This window comes from Haliotis cracherodii, unplaced genomic scaffold, assembly GCF_022045235.1.
Source record: "Haliotis cracherodii isolate W230 unplaced genomic scaffold, xgHalCrac1.p SCAF_22, whole genome shotgun sequence".
NCBI lineage: Eukaryota > Metazoa > Mollusca > Gastropoda > Lepetellida > Haliotidae > Haliotis > Haliotis cracherodii.
The window spans coordinates 6,162,727-6,184,925 of NW_027266278.1; the positions used below are offsets into that span (position 1 = coordinate 6,162,727).

Genomic DNA, 22,199 nt, shown 5'->3' on the forward strand with positions numbered 1-22,199 from the left:
CAGTTAACATGATTTCCATTTATCCATTGCTGATCAATTATCAGCGCCAATTATCTGTTGGCTTCCCTTGTTTAGTTTCCACTTTTTGTTTTCTTATAACTTTTGTTGTTCTTACAGGTACATTTATATATTCTCTGCCTCATAGTATTCATTCACCCGATGAAGGAATAAGCATATACTCCAAAACTTTGTGTTCTCATTATGAAGAAGTTGACATCATTAAATTCTCTTCCTTATGTGTATCACTTCTAAATGTCATTCAAAGACTTAGTTCAAATAATGTCTCAATCGCACCTTTTTAAACATATATGTTAAAAATAAGATATAAATATTGGAGCCTTATATAACTGAGTGGTAACCCAAGAACAACAGAGGGCTTGTATGAGTCCCATCTAATCGTCCCTTTCTTACGACTATGACAAAGAAAAACGTCAACGTAAATATATAACGTCTTCGTAAATATAAAACGTCAACGTAAATATAAAACGTCTTCGTAAATATATAATGTCAACGTAAATATAAAACGTCTCCGTAAAGATAAACGTCAACGTAAATATAAAACGTCTTCATAAATATAAAACATCTCCGTTAATATAAAACGTCAACGTTAATATAAAACGTCTCCGTAACTACAAAACGTCTTCGTAAATATAAAACGTCAACGTAAATATAAAACGTCAACGTAAATATAAAACGTCTTCGTAAATATAAAACATCTCCGTGAATATAAAACGTCAACGTATATATAAAACGTCTCCGTAACTACAAAACGTCTTCGTAAATATAAAACGTCAACGTGAATATAAAACTTCTCCGTCAATATAAAACGTCAACGTGAATATAAAACGTCTCCGTAAATATAAAACTTCAACGTAAATATAAACATCTTCGTAAAAATAAAACGTCAACGTATATATAACGTCTCCGTAACTACAACACGTCTTCGTAAATATAAAATGTCAACGTAAATATAAAACGTCAACGTGAATATAAAACGTCTCCGTAAATATAAAACGTCAACGTTAATATAAAAGGTCTCCGTAAATATAAAACTTCAACGCAAATATAAAACGTCTTCGTAAATATAAAACGTCTTCGTAAATATAAAACGTCAACGTAATAATAAAACGTCAACGTGAATATAAAACGTCTCCGTAAAGATAAACGTCAACGTAAATATAAAACGTCTTCATAAATATAAAACATCTGCGTGAATATAAAACGTCAACGTAAATATAAAACGTCTCCGTAACTGCAAAACGTCTTCGTAAATATAAAACGTCAACGTGAATATAAAACGTCAACGTAAATGTAAAACGTCAATGAAATATAAAACGTCTTCGTAAATATAAAACATCTCCGTGAATATAAAACGTCAATGTATATATAAAACGTCTCCGTAACTACAAAACGTCTTCGTAAATATAAAACGTCAACGTAAATATAAAACGTCTCCGTAAATATAAAACGTCAACGTGAATATAAAACGTCTCCGTAAATAATAAACGTCAACGTAAATATAACGTCTCCGTAAATATAAAACGTCAACGTAAATATAAAATGTCTTCGTAAATATAAAACATCTCCGTAAATATTAAACGTCAACGTATATATAAAACGTCTCCGTAACTGCAAAACGTCTTCGTAAATATAAAACGTCAACGTAAATATAAAACGTCAACGTGAATATAAAACATCGCCGTAAATATAAAACGTCAATGTGAATATAAAACGTCTCCGTAAATATAAAAAGTCAACGTAAATATAACGTCTCCGTAAATATAAAACGTCAACGTTAATATAAAACGTCTTCGTAAATATAAAACATCTTCGTAATATAAAACGTCAACGTAAATATAAAACGTAAACGTGAATATAAAACGTCTCCGTAAATATAAAACGTCTCCGTAAATATAAAAAGTCAACGTAAATATAACGTCTCCGTAAATATAAAACGTCAACGTTAATATAAAACGTCTTCGTAAATATAAAACATCTTCGTAATATAAAACGTCAACGTAAATATAAAACGTAAACGTGAATATAAAACGTCTCCGTAAATATAAAACGTCAACGTAAATATAAAACGTCTTCGTAAATATAAAACGTCAACGTAAATATAAACGTCTTCGTAAAAAAAAAAACGTCAACGTATATAAAACGTCTCCGTAACTACAAAACGTCTTCGTAAATATAAAATGTCAACGTAAATATAAAACGTCAACGTGAATATAAAACGTCTCCGTAAATATAAAACGTCAACGTTAATATAAAAGGTCTCCGTAAATATAAAACTTCATCGCAAATATAAAACGTCTTCGTAAATATAAAACGTCTTCGTAAATATAAAACGTCAACGTAATAATAAAACGTCAACGTGAATATAAAACGTCTCCGTAAATATAAAACGTCTTCGTAAATATAAAACGTCTCCGTAAATAAAAAACGTCAACGTAAATATAAACGTCAACGTATATATAAAACGTCAACGTAAATATAAAACGTCAACCTAAATATAAAACGTCTAGATCTTCGTAAATATAAAACGTCTCCGTAAATATATAACGCCTTTGTAAATATACAACGTCTCAATAAATAAAAACGTCAACGTAAATATAAAACGTCAAGGCCAGAGGATAACCAGTCTCGATTATCTCACGAATTGAACAGCTTCCATTGGGCATGAAAACAGCTTTAGGAACATGAACTTGATTTGTGTGTGTGTCAACTTGTACCAGTCCGGATTAATGCCGATGTTATAGTGCTGGCCCACTGAGATACCATACCGCAGTTAAACACGAATACCCCACTCACACACACAATATACTAACTCCGAGGCGACCAGTCCTTGTTTTAGCCCCTAAATGCCGAGCGCCAGGCAGGGTAACAAGTACCATCTTTTAACACGTTGTGTGGTACGACACGGTCGAAGTGCGAACCCCGGATCTTCCGGTCTCCGGGAGGACGCTCTATCACTAGACCATGGAGACGGTCTAGGACCAGGTTGGGGAAAATAAGCAAACACGTAAGATTCAATTCATTAAACCTTATTTGGGTTTATACAAACGGTATTATGAATATACGCGGAATACCCTGCTTACACAGAGGTAATGTCTATGATAGAACACTCTACTCCTGTAAATCATCTTGTGTCTATGATAGAACACTCTACTCCTGTACATCATCTTGTGTCTATGACAGAACACTCTTTTCATGCACATCATCTTGGGTCTGTGAGTCAGGTCTATTTATTGTAACAGGCAGATATGAAGGTATTGCAAGAGAACATATACTTTGTAGGATTTGTGAAACTGATTGTATTGAAAATGAATAGCACTTTTTATGTCCAGTGTTTATTGATTTAAGAGCAAAATATCTGAATACATATTTCTACCACAACCCAAACGGTAACAAATTTTGTACATTAATGACTTGTGATTGTACAGAAACTATGAGATATTTATCAATGTTCATTTATCATGCTATGAAACCAAGAAAATGTATGAATTTGTAACACGCCCCAGACAATGTACCTTTAGGCCTTTGGCCTCATCAGTACCATGACTTAAGATTGTTTGATTGATTGATTGATTCAGGTCGGCTACATCAACGTCGGAGACAGCGGGGACGGACAGGAGGTCTACGTGAAGGTGTATGCTCTGGCTCTGAAGACCAAACACACAGAAGGTAGCAACTACTCCTCCTCCTCCTCCTCCTCCTCCTCCTCCTCCTACTACTACTACTACTACTACTACTACTACTACTACTACTACTACTACTACATCGCCGCGAATAGCTGCAAAATTGCTGATGCGGCGTTAAGCAATATTCACTCACTCACTACTACTACTACTACTGATACAATAAAAAATACTACACACAGCAATATTCCAACAATATAACGGCGGTCTGTAAGTAATCGAGTCTGGACCAGACAATCCAGAGATTGATATCATGATATCGATGCACACAATTGGGATACGATGACATGCGTCAACCAAGTTAGCGAGCCTGACCACCCGATCCCGCAAGCATAGGATGACCTATTCTACCCCGGATCTTCACGGGTTACGAAGTCCGAGTTTGCTCTATGTAATTTAACATGAACCAGGAAGACTTGTGTGTCTTTATCATTAGCTATTGATAGTGAAGGGAATGTTACTCAAGCCCCAGCACGCTGCTACAGTCTGGGGATATACGGATGACAGCACATGGCATGCCTCAGTTAGGCGTTGCCGAATATACCTGGCACGTAACATTTGTGAATTGATACACTGCACAAAACAGGCTGTATTGAACATTAGTGTACCCTATGAACCCTCGCGTGTTGTGTAGAGTTTAGCACACACTACTATACTCTACCCTATCCCCGAATCTCCATATGTCAACCAACCCACCACCAACAAACACCCCAATATCCCCCACTCCCACCATGTGCCCATGTGAAGCGTGAAGACATCTGTAAACGTAAAATGCGTGTCGTTTCAAGTGACACTAAACCCGATGAATAGTAAGTTGTAAAACAAGAAATTGTTCCCATAATAGATTGATTTTATCTCGATAAAATGGTGGAGAGGTCATAAATATGATGGAGACGTCACTGAACGGTTCCTCTTTCGTCACAACTCGCTCTTACCCGCCACCTGCAACGATACTCGTCATCTTGATATTGTCGAACAGTGTCGATTACGAAACCACAAACCAGTAGGAATGCGCGTATGATTGATTATTAAAGCTTTTCTCCAAAACCCCTTCGTTTGTATTATTTCTTTATAAGTAGAGTCTGAAACAGACGAAAATGACACGAAACTGAATATCTCATGGTTGTAAATGTCAACCGTGTATTATTAAGAACATATCCATGCAAACTAACAAAGCAAAATGGCCATGAGAATGACTCGAGTCGCTATTCGGCTTGACCCGGAATGACACGAATGGTGACGGATGCGATTTTCAAATTTTGCATGACAATTCGTCACTCTTCCTCCAAGTCTTATGATGAGCAGATTGTTTATGAAGTTATTTGGGAGGTATCTCTGTTTAATCTCTGACAACAAAATATGGACCTTTTCCAATCTGATACCAGTAATGAGCGGCTTCAGAGAAAATATCTGACTAATTCTGTGAAGTATTGGCGATTTGGTGTGTAGAGCCGGTTTTCCTTTATAAACACGAACGTTTTCTTCTAGTGTTAAGTTAACACTGACATTTTTTTTAAAATACATACATATTAAAGTTGCTTTACAGCTGCTAAGTCCAATGCTTGCTGCTAACTCGGCGGTAACATTAAGTTTGAATTGGCTACATAGTACACGCCTGCTTGAAATCCTAAATTTAAAAAGAAAATCGTATCTCGTATTGAATGTCACAATGAACGTTTTTTCCACTCCTAGTTTTCGTGAAGCATTGGAAATCACGTTCCAACTGATACGAGGAATTTTATAAATAACAACCCTAGTGCGTGGTGAATCTTGCATGATCTTCAAAGTCAGTCGAATGATAAAGTATTCTTTGATCAAAGCGTCGCAACTACCGCAATGTCACGCCTGGTCAGTTCATTTTTAACAAACTAGCTGTCACTCAAACAGGGGAAAACGTATTATCGCAAATTCAACTTATAATAAGACCAAAACACAGAATTTTCCGAGCGATTCAATTTGTTGCTTTGAAAGGGGGAGCCGAACAATTTAATTTACTGCTGTGTGAGGGGAAGTCGAACGATTCCATTTGCTGCTGTGTGAGGGGCGGGGGGATGTGAAACATTCAGTTTGTTGCTGTGTAAGGGGGAGCCAAAAGGATTCAGTTGTTGCTGTGTAAGGGGACGCGGAACGATTCAATTTGTTGCTGTGTAAGGGGAGGCCGAACGATTCAACATGTTGCTGTGTAAGGGAAGGCCGAACGATTCAATTTGTTACTGTGTAAGGGGAGGCCAAACAATTCAATTGGATGCTGCGTAAGGCCGAACGATGTCATTGTTGCTGTGTAAGCGGTGGGAGGGCAAAATCATTCACATGTTGCTGTGAAAGGGGAGGCCACATGATTCGATTTGATGCTGTGTGAGGGGAGGGCGAACCATTCAATTTATTGCTCTGAAAGGGGAGGCCGGACGATTCAATATGTTGCTGTGTAAAGGAGGCCGAACCATTCAACTTGTTGCTGTGAAAGGGAAAGCCGAACGATTCAATTTGTTGCTGTGAAAGGTGAGGCCGAACGATTCAGTTGTTGCTGTGAAAGGGGAACCCGAACGATACAATTTGTTGCTGTGAAAGGGGAAGCCGAGCGATTCAATTTATTGCTGTGAAAGGGGAGGCCGAACGATTCAATATGTTGTTGTGTAAGGGAAAGCCGAACCATTCTATTTGTTGCTGTGTGAGGGAAGGGCGAACCATTCTATTTGTTGCTGTGAAAGGGGAGGCCGAACGATTCAATTTATTACTGTGTAAGGGGAGGTCGAACGATTAAATTTGTTGCTGTGAAAGGGGAGGCCGAACCATTCAATTTGTTGCTGTGTGAGGGGAGGCCGAACGATTCAATATGTTGTTGTGTAAGGGGAGGCCCAACCATTCTATTTGTTGCTGTGAAAGGGGAGGCCGAACGATTCAGTTGTTCATTGTGATAGGGGAAGCCGAACGATTCAATTTGTTGCTGTGAAAGGGGAAGCCGAACGATTCAATTTATTACTGTGTAAGGGGAGGCCGAACGATTCAATTTGTTGCTGTGAAAGGGGAGGCCGAACCATTCAATTTGCTGCTGTGTAAGGGAAAGCTGAACCATTCAATTTGTTGCTGTGCAAGGGAAAGCCAAACGATTCAATTTGTTGCTGTGAAAGGGGAAGCCGAGCGATTCAATTTATTGCTGTGAAAGGGGAGGCCGAACTATTCAATATGTTGTTGTGTAAGGGAAAGCCGAACCATTCTATTTGTTGCTGTGTGAGGGAAGGGCGAACCATTCTATTTGTTGCTGTGAAAGGGGAGGCCGAATGATTCAATTTATTACTGTGTAAGGGGAGGTCGAACGATTAAATTTGTTGCTGTGAAAGGGGAGGCCGAACCATTCAATTTGTTGCTGTGTGAGGGGAGGCCGAACGATTCAATATGTTGTTGTGTAAGGGGAGGCCCAACCATTCTATTTGTTGCTGTGAAAGGGGAGGCCGAACGATTCAGTTGTTCATTGTGATAGGGGAAGCCGAACGATTCAATTTGTTGCTGTGAAAGGGGAAGCCGAACGATTCAATTTATTACTGTGTAAGGGGAAGCCGAACGATTCAATTTGTTGCTGTGAAAGGGGAGGCCGAACCATTCAATTTGCTGCTGTGTAAGGGAAAGCTGAACCATTCAATTTGTTACCGTGCAAGGGAAAGCCAAACGATTCAATTTGTTGCTCTGAAAGGGGAGGCCGAACGATTCAATTTGTTGCTGTGTAAGGGGAGGCCGACCCATTCAATTTGTTGCTGTGAAAGGGGAGGCCGAGCGATTCAATTGGATGCTGTGTAAGGGGAAGCCGAACGATTCAATTTGTTGCTGTGTGAGGGGAAGCTGAATGATTCAATTTGTGGCTGTGTAAGGGGAGGCGGAACGATTCAATATGTTGTTGTGTAAGGGAAAGCCGAACCATTCTATTTGTTGCTGTGTAAGGGGAGGCCGAGCGATTCAGTTTGTTGCTGTGTAAGGGAAAGCCGAACGATACAATTTGTTGCTGTGAAAGGGAAAGCCGAATGAATCAATTTGTTGCTGTGAAAGGGGAGGCCAAAAGGTTCAGTTGTTTCTGTGAAAGGGGAAGCCGAGCGATTCAATTTATTGCCGTGAAAGGGGAGGCCAAACGATTCAATTTGTTGCTGTGTAAGGGAGAGCCGAACGATTCAATTTATTACTGTGTAAGGGAAAGCCGAACCATTCAATTTGTTGCTGTGCAAGGGGAAGCCGAACGATTCAATTTGTTGCTGTGAAAGAGGAAGCCGAACGATTCAATGTGTTGCTGTGTAAGGGGAGGCCGAACATTCAAATTTGTTGGTGTGCAAGGGGAGGCCGACCCATTGAATTTGTTTCTGTGAAAGGGGAGGCCACACGATTCAATTTGTTGCTGTGTGGGGGAAGGCCGAACCATTCAATTCATTACTGGGTAAGGGAGGCCGAACGATTCAATTTGTTGCTGTGTAAGGGAGAGCTGAACGATTCAATTTGCTGCTGTGTTAGGGAAAGCCGAACCATTCAATGTGTTGTTGTGAAAGGGGAAGCCGAACGATTCAATTTATTACTGTGTAAGGGGAGGCCGATTGATTTAATTTGTTTCTGTGAAAGGGGAGGCCGAACGATTCAATTTGTGTCTGTGTAAGGGAAAGCCGAACGATTCAATTTGCTGCTGTGTAAGGGAAAGTCGAACGATTCAATTTGTTGCTGTGTAAGGGGAAGCCAAAAGATTCAATTTGTTGCTGTGTAAGGGAGAGCCGAACTATTCAATTTGCTGCTGTGTAAGGGAAAGCCGATTGATTCAATTTGTTGCTGTGCAAAGGAAAGCCAAACGATTCAATTTGTTGCTGTTAAAGTGGAGGCCGAGCGATTCAATTTGTTGCTGCGTAAGGGAGGCCGAAAGATTCAGTTTGTTGCTGTGTAAGGGGAGGCCGACCCATTGAATTTGTTGCTGTGAAAGGGGAGGCCGTGCGATTCAAATTGCTGCTGTGTGAGGGGAGGGGGATGTGAAGATTCAGTTGGTTGCTGTGTAAAGGGGGGGGGGGGGGGATCTAAAGGATTCACTTGTTGCTGTGAAAGGGGAGGCCGAACGATTCAATTTGATGCTGTGTAAGGGGAAGTCGAATGATTCAATTTGTTGGTGTGTGAGGGGAGGCCGAACCATTCAATTTGTTGCTCTGAAAGGGAAAGCCAAACGATTCAATTTGTTGCTGTGAAAGGGGAAGCCGAACGATTCAATTTGTTGCTGTGAAAGGGGAGGCCAAACGATTCAATTTGTTGCTGTGTAAGGGAGAGCCGAACGATTCAATTTGTTGCTGTGTAAGGGAAAGCCGAACCATTCAATTTGTTGCTGTGCAAGGGAAAGCCAAACGATTCAATTTGTTGCTGTGAAAGGGTAGGCCGAACGATTCAAGTTGTTGCTGTGTAAGGGGAGACCGAACGATCCAATTTGTTGGTGTGTAAGGGGAGACCGAAAGATCCAATTTGTTGGTGTGTAAGGGAGAGCCAAACGATTCAATTTGTTGCTGTGTGAGGGAGAGCCGAACCATTCAATTTGCTGCTGTGTAAGGGAAAGCCGAACCATTCAATTTGTTGCTGTGCAAGGGAAAGCCAAACGATTCAATTTGTTGCTGTGAAAGGGAAAGCCGAACGATTCCAGTTGTTGCTGCGTAAGGGGAGGCCGAACGATTCAATTTGTTGCTGTGTAAGGGAAAGTCGAAGGATTCAATTTGTTGCTGTGTAAGGGGAAGCCAAAAGATTCAATTTGTTGCTGTGAAAGGGGAAGCCGAACGATTCAATTTGTTGCTGTGTGAGGGGAAGCTGAACGATTCAATTTGCTGCTGTGTGAGGGGAGGGGGGATGTCATAGATTCAGTTTGTTGCTGTGTAAGGGGAGGGAGGGCAAAAGGATTCACTTGTTGCTGTGAAAGGGGAGGCCGAACGATTCAATTTGATGCTGTGTAAGGGGAAGTCGAATAATTCAATTTGTTGGTGTGTGAGGGGAAGCTGAACGATTCAATTTGCTGCTGTGTAAGGGGAGGTAGGGCAAAATGATTCACTTGTTGCTGTGAAAGAGGAGACCACACGATTCACTTGTTGCTGTGTGAGGGGAGGCCGAACCATTCAATTTATTACTGTGTAAGGGGAGGCCGAACGATTCAATTTGCTGCTGTGTAAGGTAGAGCCGAACGATTCAATTTGCTGTTGTGTAAGGGAAAGCCGAACGATTCAATTTGTTGCTGTGAAAGGGAAAGCCAAACGATTCAATTTGTTGCTGTGAAAGGGGAGGCCGAACGATTCAATTTGTTGCTGTGTAAGGGGAAGCCGAACGATTCAATTTATCACTGTGTAAGGGGAGGCCGAACGATTCAATTTGTTGCTGTGAAAGGGGAGGCCGAACAATTTAATTTGTTGGTGTGTATGGGAGAGCCAAACGATTCAATTTGTTGCTGTGTGAGGGAGAGCCGAACGATTCAATTTGTTGCTGTGTAAGGGAAAGCCGAACCATTCAATTTGTTGCTGTGCAAGGGAAAGCCAAACAATTCAATTTGTTGCTGTGAAAGGGTAGGCCGAACGATTCAAGTTGTTGGTGTGTAAGGGGAGGCCGAACGATTCAATTTGCTGTTGGTAAGGGAAAGCTGAACGAATTAATTTGTTGCTGTGTGAGGGGAGGCCGAACGATTCAAATTGTTTCTGTGTAAGGGGAGGCCGAACGATTCAATTTGCTGCTGTGTAAGGGAAAGTCGAACGATTCAATTTGTTGCTGTGTAAGTGTTAGCTCTATTTGCTGTTGATACTGCCCTTGTTGTCAAGCTAGACATAACATGTCTGTTAACATTTGATAACCTACTTCATGCTCACTTTATTTTCTTCTTTAATTTCAGACACCATCGGCCACCGTTTGGACTTCTCGAAATGGTAATAGTTAGTAGAGAGAGCGCGAATACGTGTAAATATCTCTTTGCTCAAAGTATGTTATTGGGATAGGACGGAAATGTTAGGTGTAGCCAATGTCATGACCTCGTATCACGGTATGACAATGAGTGAGTGAGTGAGTGATGGAGTACAAGAGAGTGATGAAGAGAGAAATGGATTGAGTGAAGGAGTGACAGATTAAGTGAGAGTGAGTGATGGAGTGAGTGAGTGAGAGATGGAGTGATGGAGTGAGTGAGTGATGAAGTGAGAGATGGAGTGAGTGAGTGAGGGATGGAGTGAGTGAGTGAGGGATGGAGTGAGTTTATGCTGCATCCTAGGTTTGCAGTTATTAGGGTAGTTAAGCGTTGCTACACGGACTGGGGCCAAATCCAGTCTGGGGAAAGACGTTGTAACTACTACCGTTTGTGAAGGTGAGACAACGTCTCAAATAAGACAGGGTAGATGTAATCAATCGCAAAATATATCTTGACACTGCCCGTTATCTCAAGTCTTCAAGATGTGTCAGGCTTGAGCATGATATATATCAGATCTTCATATCTACATTCAAACTGTATCTCGCAGGTTCTCGTTTGTGATCACGCCCCATGGCGAGATTCTCCACGTCTACCACCCTCCCGACGACGATGATGAAGCTGTTGCCATGAAGAAGGGAGCCGCCGCCATGTTCGCGTCTCGTCTACATCAGGCCACTGAGGTAATTACTGACTGTTATGTCAAAGTTAATCAGGGGTCTCTGTCTCCCAGAGTTAAACTGGGCACCGATGGGGATTCCGGGTTAGGCATGATCCCAGTTCCCCATGCTTAAAGTAGGGGCGGACTAATGAGGGTCGAATGGTGACATGGCTGATTGCGTGGCGCTGTGCCTCGATGACGTGGACCGTTCTTCACGCAGTCAACCACTGGTTTGTTTGATCCAGTCTCGATGATTCACAGAGCACGTGGTATTGTTGGAATATTGTTGGAAGACTTTCAAATGTTCCGATCACATCGGTGAGTGACTGATGGTTAACGCCGCTTTTAGCTGTATCCCAGCAATATCACTAGGAGGGACACCAGACATCATCATTATACCTGTTAATTAAACTCGTGTTTTTAGCATGACGAGAGAACGCTTTAACCTTAAGGCCACCCCATCCCCGTGAAAACACGTGTCATAATGCAATGAGTGGTCCATTTGCACAAAACGATGAAAGCATCAACCCTGTCGTAACTATAATTTTACTTTAAACAAGAAGTATCGATTAGTGTACAGTGAAACCTTCTTAACTTGTCCTCGGGACCATACGTGGGAAATGCATCGAGTTACTAGTAGTTCGAGACAAGCGGAAATCCGTTACTTCACCACAGTGATTAATTAGAGATTCTTTCTCAGTCGATTCAGATCTACCTCGTAACATCGACGTAAACGCTATATCGAGTGGACGGATGTCAACAACCATTCTTTTCTGCTCCTCACCACATAGTATTAGACTCCCTGCGTGGGCATGAGTGGCCCGTCGTGAAAAACACTGCCATTCTGAAGGCAGAATTACTTCCCTTGGGCGTCCCAGAACCCTATGATAATAGGTTCGAATCCCACTTTTATCCTCATTACGATGCTTTGTTTGTCAGCAAATTCCAAAGTCGTTATCATCTACATGTATAACCTGCATAATTTCCAGCTTTCCTTTTGACCCACGGGAAATGTCAAGTTTCAAAGGAAAGTTTTGAAATGTCGGTATGAAAATTATGAGATATGTTCAAGTGGCTAAATTTCTAGCGTTTTTGTTTCTTACACTTTTGGACTGCTGACATGATCAAATATTCTACTCAAGAGAAGTTAATGAACACTCGACTCCTTCATATGATTATAGTTTATCTGGCATATCATATTTAAAGGAAAAATCAGGGTGGTCCTTAGCTTCTTATGAGTAGTATAAATCATTATGACTAGAATGTGCAAAAAGGGTAAGTGTTCACCCAAATGAATATTCTTACCTATGTCTGTTGTCAATTGTTTTTCAATCTACATCTAAGAAAAGCATCTCGGGTGAAAGACTTGCTCATCCTCAGATTGTAGTTCAATGTCTAACCCTTCCCTTAACACCCTGGATGCCAAATCTTCACAATTGGCATCAGTTACAAAGGCATTCATTAGCCAAGTTAGAGAGCCTGACCTCCCGATTCTGTTAGTCTCCTCATACTCCACGAATTGGTTGCTGAAGACCAATTCTAAACCGGATCTTCCCGGGCTGACAGCCAATTGTGTGTTGGAGAACTAATCCAACAACGCTCGTCACGAAATAAACACAAATGAAAATTTCAAGTCTCTAACACCCTTACAAATTCTGCCTCCCTGTCCCAACGGGAAATTTGTCGTCCGGGAATTTTAACATTTCATACGTTCTGCTTCCTCGTACAACACCGCTGCCTTTTGTACACAGCTAACAAAGGTAACCAATGAACAGTCGAGACCTTTGATTACGTTTTCATGAGATCTGGGCATTCCCTCGTTGTGGTTCAGCGTCCACGAAACGGCACGTCGCAGCAGTTATATCGCGGCGTGTCAGCTTAATGTGGGTGGAAAGCCCAAAGTGATGCAGGTCTCAGACGTTTACCACTTCGGTGAAACCCATGAGCACGGGTGTGGTGCTGACAAACCTAGAAATATAATGGGTGATTCGAACCTACAATCATAGGTTTCTGGCGTGCCCAAAGAAACGGAACTCTGCACAGCGAATCACGGCGCCTTAGACGACTGGGCCACCCGTGGCCCCCACTCGAGTATGGACCAGGCAAACTAGTCATTGATAATACGAGAAACGAAAAACGGCGTCGGGTGACTATAACGGGCAGTCAGCTTTCTTGACCACCCGATCAACTTACGACCAGCATAGATAAGAAAGACCTATTGTAACCAGGAATCTCTAGCTGAGTCAGTACAGTGATGATTCTGTTCGAAATATGGACATCATTGAAAGGGGACACAGCATTCACGTGCCTATTGATAGCTGAAGACGTTTAACTGACTGAGCAATTATCTCATGCATGTATGTCAATGTTTTCTAGTTATGTCATTGATCCAATCGGCCCATGCTACAACATTACAGTATTTGCAGTCAATTGTCTGCCTGATCGTACACTGCTTGCAGAAAAATTCCCATTGACAAACGTCTTATGATCTCAAGATTATTAACAGATGTTAGTATGCATATATAACTTTGAATGGGATAGATACAGTATTTATCGGAATACAGATTTAATGACCACAGGCAGTACTTATCAATTGAAAAAATGGAGCATCCATTTGATTTGTATGGGGAGAGTGGTGGGTTTTTGTTTTGGGGAACAACAATTTTCTCCGAGCTATTTCCAACAAACTATTTATTTACTAAGCACCCTCAAAGAAACTATTCATTTTTTTCACCAATGCCAACAATGTCACGGTGAGACACGCCATTCCTGTCGGAACATATATTTCGCTCTAGCCTTATTACCTACAAAACGTCAGTGCTATAAAGTGATATAAGAGAACAGACAGATCATGTGGACATGATAAACAATAAGCCTGTCTACAAAAAGTCAGGGGATCAAAGTGGTCCTAGGTGGAGTGTTGCGTCCCTTATCCGTTTCAGGATCCTCTGAACGTGCGTTTGAATCCACAATTCATCTTTACCCGACGGTTTGTTGCTTATGTTATCGTCCACTGGTTTAGGGTGACCCTATTGCAGCAATCCTGATTGAACTGATTGGGATGCAAAGCAACATTCGTTCTCTCAGCATCCATAGCATGTGGGTACAATGTATTAATCACACGAACATTAAGTTTCTTGGTTGTCTTTTCAGGGCCATGTCCATGCAACTGACGACGGCTGGGGCTATCACGTGAGAGAGACTGGAAATGAGGGTAAGGATCTGGGAAACGGTTTTGGGAAGGTCATGTATTGGGTGTCAGAGTTGGTGTTGGTGGTCGTGGAGAGGTTGTTGGTCGTGGAGTGGTTGTGGTCGTGGAGGGGTTGTGGTCGTGGAAGGTTGAGGCCAGGGGGTTGTGACATTGTTGGCCAAGTCACGATTAGCAGTAAAAATCTAAATGAAGCCAGTATCAGAGCATCACACATGGAAGGGGAAGCACGCATATCATATAACGAAATGGCAGGTGAATTGCTTAAAAGCAGAATGATCTGAAAACATTTTTATTTCATCTTGATCGTGGTTATGTGTTTTATGGAAGTTCTATTGCATGCAAACATGGACAGTTACACAGTCTCATTTTCCGAGAAACTGTATAGCTGTTTGGCTGATATTTGTCCTCTTCTTTAATAGCTGACAATTTCCTGATTTTAGAACTCATTAACGCTATTTGAGTTTGTGTATCTGTAACATTCATACTCCAGGTCCCCACAACGCCACCTACACTGTGCGGCCGACTCTCACAGGTCACGTGTTCACCAAGACACGACACCCTGGCCACCACCCCGTCAAGCATGCGACGTCAGAGTATACCAAGGTAGATGACGTAGTTTCTGCCGCTGACGATGAAACATATTACGAAAATAATCTTTGAAAGTGATATTGATTTTAAAAATCTTCTGCAAATGCAGTATACTTTCAAATGACAGTTCATAATGGACAGTGACTATATTGCTATTATGCAAAATGCATAAGAAAGGTCAATAAGTCCTTCCAAACCGGAGGGATCAGATTCAGATTCAGAGTGATTCAGATTCAGTTGCTCATCTGTGTCCTTTTCATCACATTGTTTTGGGCAGATTAAAGCCTGGATGCAAACAGGACGAGCGTATAACAAAACACACCTTTGACTTCATCCCATTTTCCGAACGCACAATTATTTTTCAGGAACGTGCACGTGCTCCACCCACAGCTAATTTAGTAGTGATGTGTTTCAAATTGGAGAATTTCCACGTAACTCGGACATCCCCATTCTACATAATTTGTTCTTGTTATTTCATTTTATTTTTGTTGACAAATCATAATTAATTAGTCACAGTTATCACATGAATATGCAGGCACTGAGAGTGACGAGTTCATCACACATGGAATACGATCCAAGAACTCAAAACAACTGAATCAAATAATAAGTACCTGTTTGTGTTTAATCTGACTAAACAACATGGCGTGATATGGCAGAATAAGCTTAAATCAGGAATGTCTTCCAAGAAACTGAACCTGGGTGAAAGACTCACATTGAATCAATATTTATATATTAAATTGCTATAATGTTGATTAATGACTATGTTTTCAGACGTTGTATTACGACTCTGCCCTTGGGACTATGCACACCATTCAGGTGGAGGAAAAGTTACAGGTCATGCATAAGACTGCAGAAGGGTGAGGATATTAAATATTTCCCTTGAGAACATCTTGATGTTGATGTTATCATATTTATATACCCCACCCTTGCATGAGGAGGTGGGGCAGAGTGACAGTTTGCTATGCAGTGCTGCGTCTCTTAGTCATGCCACGTGATCGTGGGTTCGAATCCTGGTTCGCCAAGACTGTGTATCTAGGTTTGTCAGCACCATAACTGTGCTCGTGGGCTGCACTATAGTGGTAAACGTGCAGTATTTGCATAAATTCTAGCTTTATCATCATCACCATCTTCCTCTTCCTCCTCCTCCTCTTCCCCCTCTTCCTCTTCCCCTTCTTTTTCCTCTTCCACCTCCTCATCATTATCATCCTCTTCCTCCTCTTCCTCCTAGTCATAATCCTCTTCCTCTTCTTCTCATTCCTCTTCCTCCTCCTCATCATCATCATTCTCTTCCTCCTCGTCCTCCTCCGCCTCATTGTCATCATCATCATCATCCTCTTCCCCTCTTTCTCTTCTTTTTCCTCTTCCACCTCCTCATCATTATCATCCTCTTCCTCCTCTTCCTCCTAGTCATAATCCTCTTCCTCTTCTTCTCCTTCCTCTTCCTCCTCCTCCTCATCACCATTCTGTTCCTCCTCCTCCTCCGCCTCATTGTCATCATCATCATAATCCTCTTCCTCTTCTTCTCATTCCTCTTCCTCCTCCTCATCATCATCATTCTCTTCCTCCTCCTCCTCCGCCTCATTGTCATCATCATCATCATCCTCTTCCCCTCTTTCTCTTCTTTTTCCTCTTCCACCTCCTCATCATTATCATCCTCTTCCTCCTCTTCCTCCTAGTCATAATCCTCTTCCTCTTCTTCTCCTTCCTCTTCCTCCTCCTCCTCATCATCATTCTCGTCCTCCTCCTCCTCTGCCTCATTGTCATCATCATCATCATCATCCTCTTCCTCTACATCGATTTTAATCACATGACCATCTTTATACTCAGTCTTAATAAATTAGTAAATGGGTTGAGTATAACGCAGCTTTGAAGGTATTTCAGTTATATATCCTATGATTTGAGATTAATGTGAGATAGTGACACTTTGGTAAACCCCACAATCGCGGGCCTCTCTCGGCCTCAATGAATATAGATATTATATAAGGAGCACCACACTCAAAATGATTGTAATAGTAAGCCAATCAGTAGACCTATTTAGTACCGTTGATAACTGTGTACATTCCTCAGTATTAACCAATACGACTGCTTATTTCTGATTTTTAACTAGATACAACCCGTATGAAAACAGTCGCCCTGTAAAAGCGGTCAACAACTTCACGGAAATGGGTAAGCATTTTCAAGTAACGACAGACCCCTTACGGCTGTCAACGGTAGTAAAATATTTTACAGACGCTTCTACTAATGTCAAGTCAAAGTCAAAGATGTTTATTGTATCAAAGGCCATCGGCCCATATACAAGTTCAGATAAATACAGTGGGTGAGAATTTACAGATTGGGAGATACAACAAAAAATATATAAATATAACATTCATTTAACAATCGGTGATAATTTCTAGGGTGAGGTAATTAAAATTATGAATTTCCACTCAACATGTTATTTCGTAGTTCCATCCCATGTTTTACAAATAAAGATAGTTTAAACATTACATCGGCATCATTCGATGACAAAATAGAAACAAAAGCTATTCTACTCGTCTTAGATAAGAAACATTCTGGTATATATTTATTACGTAATTCTGCATAACAAGGACATTCAAAGGTAAAATGTATTTCGTCTTCTATTGCAGAGTTACAGAATGGACAAATTCTTTGTATTCTTTCAAGTGATATATTCCGTCCATAGTTAATCATAAGTTTTGACAAGCCAAGTCTGTATTTAATATATCCATTTCTTAGGTGACTATTTGTTAAAACTGATAGATATTTTTCTGGCTCTAATAGAGTCTTAAATGTTCTGTACAAATCATAACGTGAACTATTTTCCAAATTGCATTGCCACCCTTGATAGAACATATTTATTGCTATTTTACGAAAATCATTTAGAAATAAATGTTGATCACCAACAGATTGGTTAAGCCATATATACCCATATCCATGTGAGAATAATAGTGTCCTAATATGCGATACCCATGTAACCTTACCGATACTATCTAAATAAAAGAGCATGTTATAAGCTTTTTTCGGAAGCCGATGTTCTGGCATACGGATGATATTAAACCAATATTTTAAACACTTTATTTGTGAATTGTCCACAATGTCCACAATGTAATGTCCATACCATCTGTTTGGATGACTGCATACTCAGCTTAATGCTGTGTACTTCAACAGTTATTGTGTGAGTTTGACAGGGCAGATGTATATTTTCGCGACAGTTTTTTATAGACTAACACAGTGCCCAATTTATCCCAAATTCAATCAACTAGAAGGAACTATATATACAATTAAATGAAAGCATTCAGTAAATTCATACGCGGATCCAGACACTTATGCTTACGAATGAAAAAGATTTTACTGAATCAAGAAATTAACAATGAATTGACTAATTTGTGGCAAACAAACCTGAACAATTTTCCATTCTGTTCTTTAAGCTCCTATGGGACACTTGAACTGTTTCATCACGATTCGAGAAAATTAACGTTTCCGTTTTGTGAAGAAGAGTGTTTTGAAACTGTAACACATAAAAGTCTAACTGAGTACTGTCTCCAGAATACCCCGAGATGTCAGCTCAAGGCAGAGGAAAGTTGGTGTTCCTCAGCAGACACAAGGCCGTCAGTATTCCCAGCAGACCAAAGACAGACATCACGAGGGCGTCCATTCATATCAAAGAGGTAACAAGTTTAGCTTTAACAAAATGTTGTATACTTTATTAATTTGAATTATCCAGTGCAATTCCGTTAATGAAGCGACAAAACCCTTTCCATATCCGATAGAAATCTCTGCATAAAGAACAGTCGATAGTGCGAATCATGACAGGCCGAAGTATGTTGAGATATTCTACAGATACAAGTGAGAAATGGGCCTGATCAACTGTTTACAAAACTAGCGATTTATATCCTCTGCTATTTGTGCCCTACTCATATCTACATTTACAGTCAATCTGATACATCAAGCATTTTTTTTTCAGGTGTTAAACTGTTAGGGTGAACATAAACATGTCTTTTCGCACACAACACAAACATTCCTGAAAAAAACAACGTATGATTAAATCAAAAGTCTTCAAGTCAGAGATGATTCATGTGATCTTGTTTCTAAAGTGTTAGAGAAAGGAATGAGGCAATATATATGTAAAGAATCAATGCTTTTGAGACATTATATGCAGAGAAACTCTGTTGTGATAAACTTTAAGACAATTAGTTATCTTGGGTTATAAAAAAATATGACCAAAAAACGTTAGGGATCATGAATAATTGTGGGGATATTTTTTGCAGTGAAGAATGCATAAAATATAACCCCAAGCCCGTCACACTCCCTTATTATTGTGTTCAGGATATATCATGCTAACGCTTTTGTCAATCGGTCAATAGACCGGATAGACAAGGAACCAATCAAAAACGAGGAAACAAAATATACGTATGTATTTTATAGGAAAAAGGTATTGGACGATGAATTAAAAATGTACCTACTCGTACTGCAACGCAGCATCCTGAACATTTGTACGTTGGTATTCCAGGTGAAGCGCAAGAAGCCAGCAATCGATGTGAAGGAATACCTGCAATATGTGAGGGGGAACCTCACTTGCATGCGAAACGAGCCAGAAAAAGGTACAGTTACGTGTATATATGTCCAGGAGTTTTGACAATGTGAAATCAATGCAACACTGCCGTGTAACATTCAAGGCTATACGGCATTGGCAAATATAAGCCTCTAAATCATATAGTTGATCCAATTGTAACAGATTGCACGTAACCACGACTGTCCATTTCCATAGGTGTTTTTCAAGAAATGAACGACGATTGGGAGTTGTTTTTTGTACAATAAAACACTGCAGGGAGAATAAACCATGGGGCGCCGCCCCGAGTGGTCTATTATCCTTGCAGTGTTTTATTGTCTCATCTCTCCCGCTGTTGGATGCGATTGTTCATCGCGTTTATTTGCGTGGCACACCTACATCTATGGGGAACAACTCACTAGACACTCCTAAAAATAACGTCGTCCAATATACAACGTTTCGAGCGCATGTTCAGATCTCCAGCAATAACGTCCTTATAGAACAATATTTTATCTAGAAATAAGCACTCTTCATTGTTTTTTTGCGTTTAGAGCTATCTTATTTTTAGTAATAAAAGAAGAATCTGGATTATTTAAAATGTTTGTGCTTTTTTTCAGGTTCGAAGAAGTTGGACAAATGTTTCACGGGAATTGTATCTGTTCTCCAAGACTTACCTGACCAGGCGTTGGTTCTCCTAGCTGAAAAGTACCTGACAGATAGGCCGAGGTGAATAGACCCTTCAAGTACACAAATTGAAACAGTTTGAAGGAAATGACATTATATAGATCAATATTGTATGTGACGTCAGTTACGAAAGCAATGGTGAAAGGAATCTTCTGCGTACATGTATGCATACACATTTCGTTATGTACATTATTTCAAATTATTTTCGTATTAAAACGGCCCAGAAAGTTTATCATTTACCATCGAAAAGTGCATTTATTTTTCTACTAATAAATATATCAAACAAATAGTATTTGTAAACTCTATCAAAGCTGAATGACATTATCTACCACATCATTCCCTTTTTTGTGCACTTGATGTACAATAGAGGTCCTTTTGGGTACCAGTAAATATCCCCGTTACCCTATTTAAGATGCGAGTTTTACAGAAAATAGCTGGTTGCTATGTTGCGAAAAAGCAATAGTCCCTTTCATGGTGACCTCAGCGAAGATGAGTTATCGTTTTCCGTGTAGTTTACTTATTTTGCCCTGAAGTGATGCATAGTCTGGCACACTAGGATATCATTAAACCACCATGCTTACAAGAGTACCCTCCATCTCTTTCAGACTGACCAAGACCTTCAAGGACCAGAACCATATGTTTGATGCTATCGCTAGTCTGACCACAGACCTGTCCCAGCAGCTCCTGCTAGACCTTGTGCTCAACAGATCCAGACCCGACTCCTCCCTGGTGAAGAGACTCATGTTCCACATCATCTCACTTGATGGACCACCGATAGACGTAAGTGTAACTATGTGTGTTATATAACAGTTACAAGCTTATGTTGTACATAATCTAATTTGATGGACCACCGATAGACGAAAGTGTAAATATGTGTGATATGACAGTTGCAAGCTCATGTTCCGCATCATCTCACTGGATGGACCATTGATAGATGTAAGTGTAAATATGTGTCATATAACACTTACAAGCTCATGTTGTACATCATCTCATTTGATGGACCACCGATAGACGTAAGTGTAAATATGTGTGATATAACAGTCACACGCTCATGTTGTACATAATCTCACTCGATTGACCACCGATAGATGTAAGTGTAAATATGTGTGATATAACAGTTATACCCAAATGATGTACGTTATCTCACTTGATGGACCACTGAAAGAAGAAAGTGTAAATATATGTGGTATAATAGTTACAAGATCATGTTATACATGGGATCACCTTTAGACGTAAGTATGTGTGATCTTACACTTAAATATCATGTTCCCCTTATAATGCCTTGTCCTTTTGTCACGATTGAACAGAGAAGCGCCGACTATATGGTGTGTAAATGTGCAGACAGAATTGTTATAGCAATGTTTCCTTTTGTTATACTCGATATTACACGAAGTCTGAAGTCTCCACAAATCACGTAACTGTTATTCGTCGCAAGAACGCTGATCCAGCAAAGTGTTTTTAACTTTGGTAGCCGCGAACATGGCTTCTACGACCAGTTGTACTATTAATTCACGGAGTGTCAACTTTACGTGGTAGAAAGTTCAAAGGGATCTGAACGATGCGGTTTGAACTTAAATCCACGATTATTCGGGTATTTTTTCACATGTTGTACAGAATATCATCACGAAACTGAAGAGCCTGTGTTTTGAGCGCGATAAGGCCCCAGTGGCTTTACAGGAACAAGAAACATATCACAGAATGGTGCTGGCATTGGGGGTGGTTGCTAGGCGACTGTTGGACGCTGGGAGGAAGGAGGAAGCGGTTAATATTGTCCTGAAGCTTGAGGGCTGGCTCGGATTGCACGGTGAGAATTACGTTTTGATTGTGTTTCGTCGTACCCGATGGCTTTGACCTTTGCATATTCCAGTCATAGG

At 40.4% G+C, this 22,199-nt stretch overlaps 1 protein-coding gene across 1 annotated transcript in view; it reads left to right on the forward strand.

The window, feature by feature from the left end:
- The window catches only part of LOC139471455 (uncharacterized), a 141,452-nt gene that overhangs the window by 29,800 nt on the left and 89,453 nt on the right, over positions 1-22,199 (forward strand). The window contains 12 exon segments of the mRNA XM_071253816.1: positions 3,597-3,687; positions 10,570-10,603; positions 11,183-11,315; positions 14,447-14,507; positions 14,995-15,107; positions 15,864-15,949; positions 17,200-17,258; positions 18,639-18,760; positions 19,603-19,693; positions 20,259-20,367; positions 20,931-21,105; positions 21,940-22,129. Coding sequence (XP_071109917.1) covers positions 3,597-3,687; positions 10,570-10,603; positions 11,183-11,315; positions 14,447-14,507; positions 14,995-15,107; positions 15,864-15,949; positions 17,200-17,258; positions 18,639-18,760; positions 19,603-19,693; positions 20,259-20,367; positions 20,931-21,105; positions 21,940-22,129 — 1,264 coding nt within the window.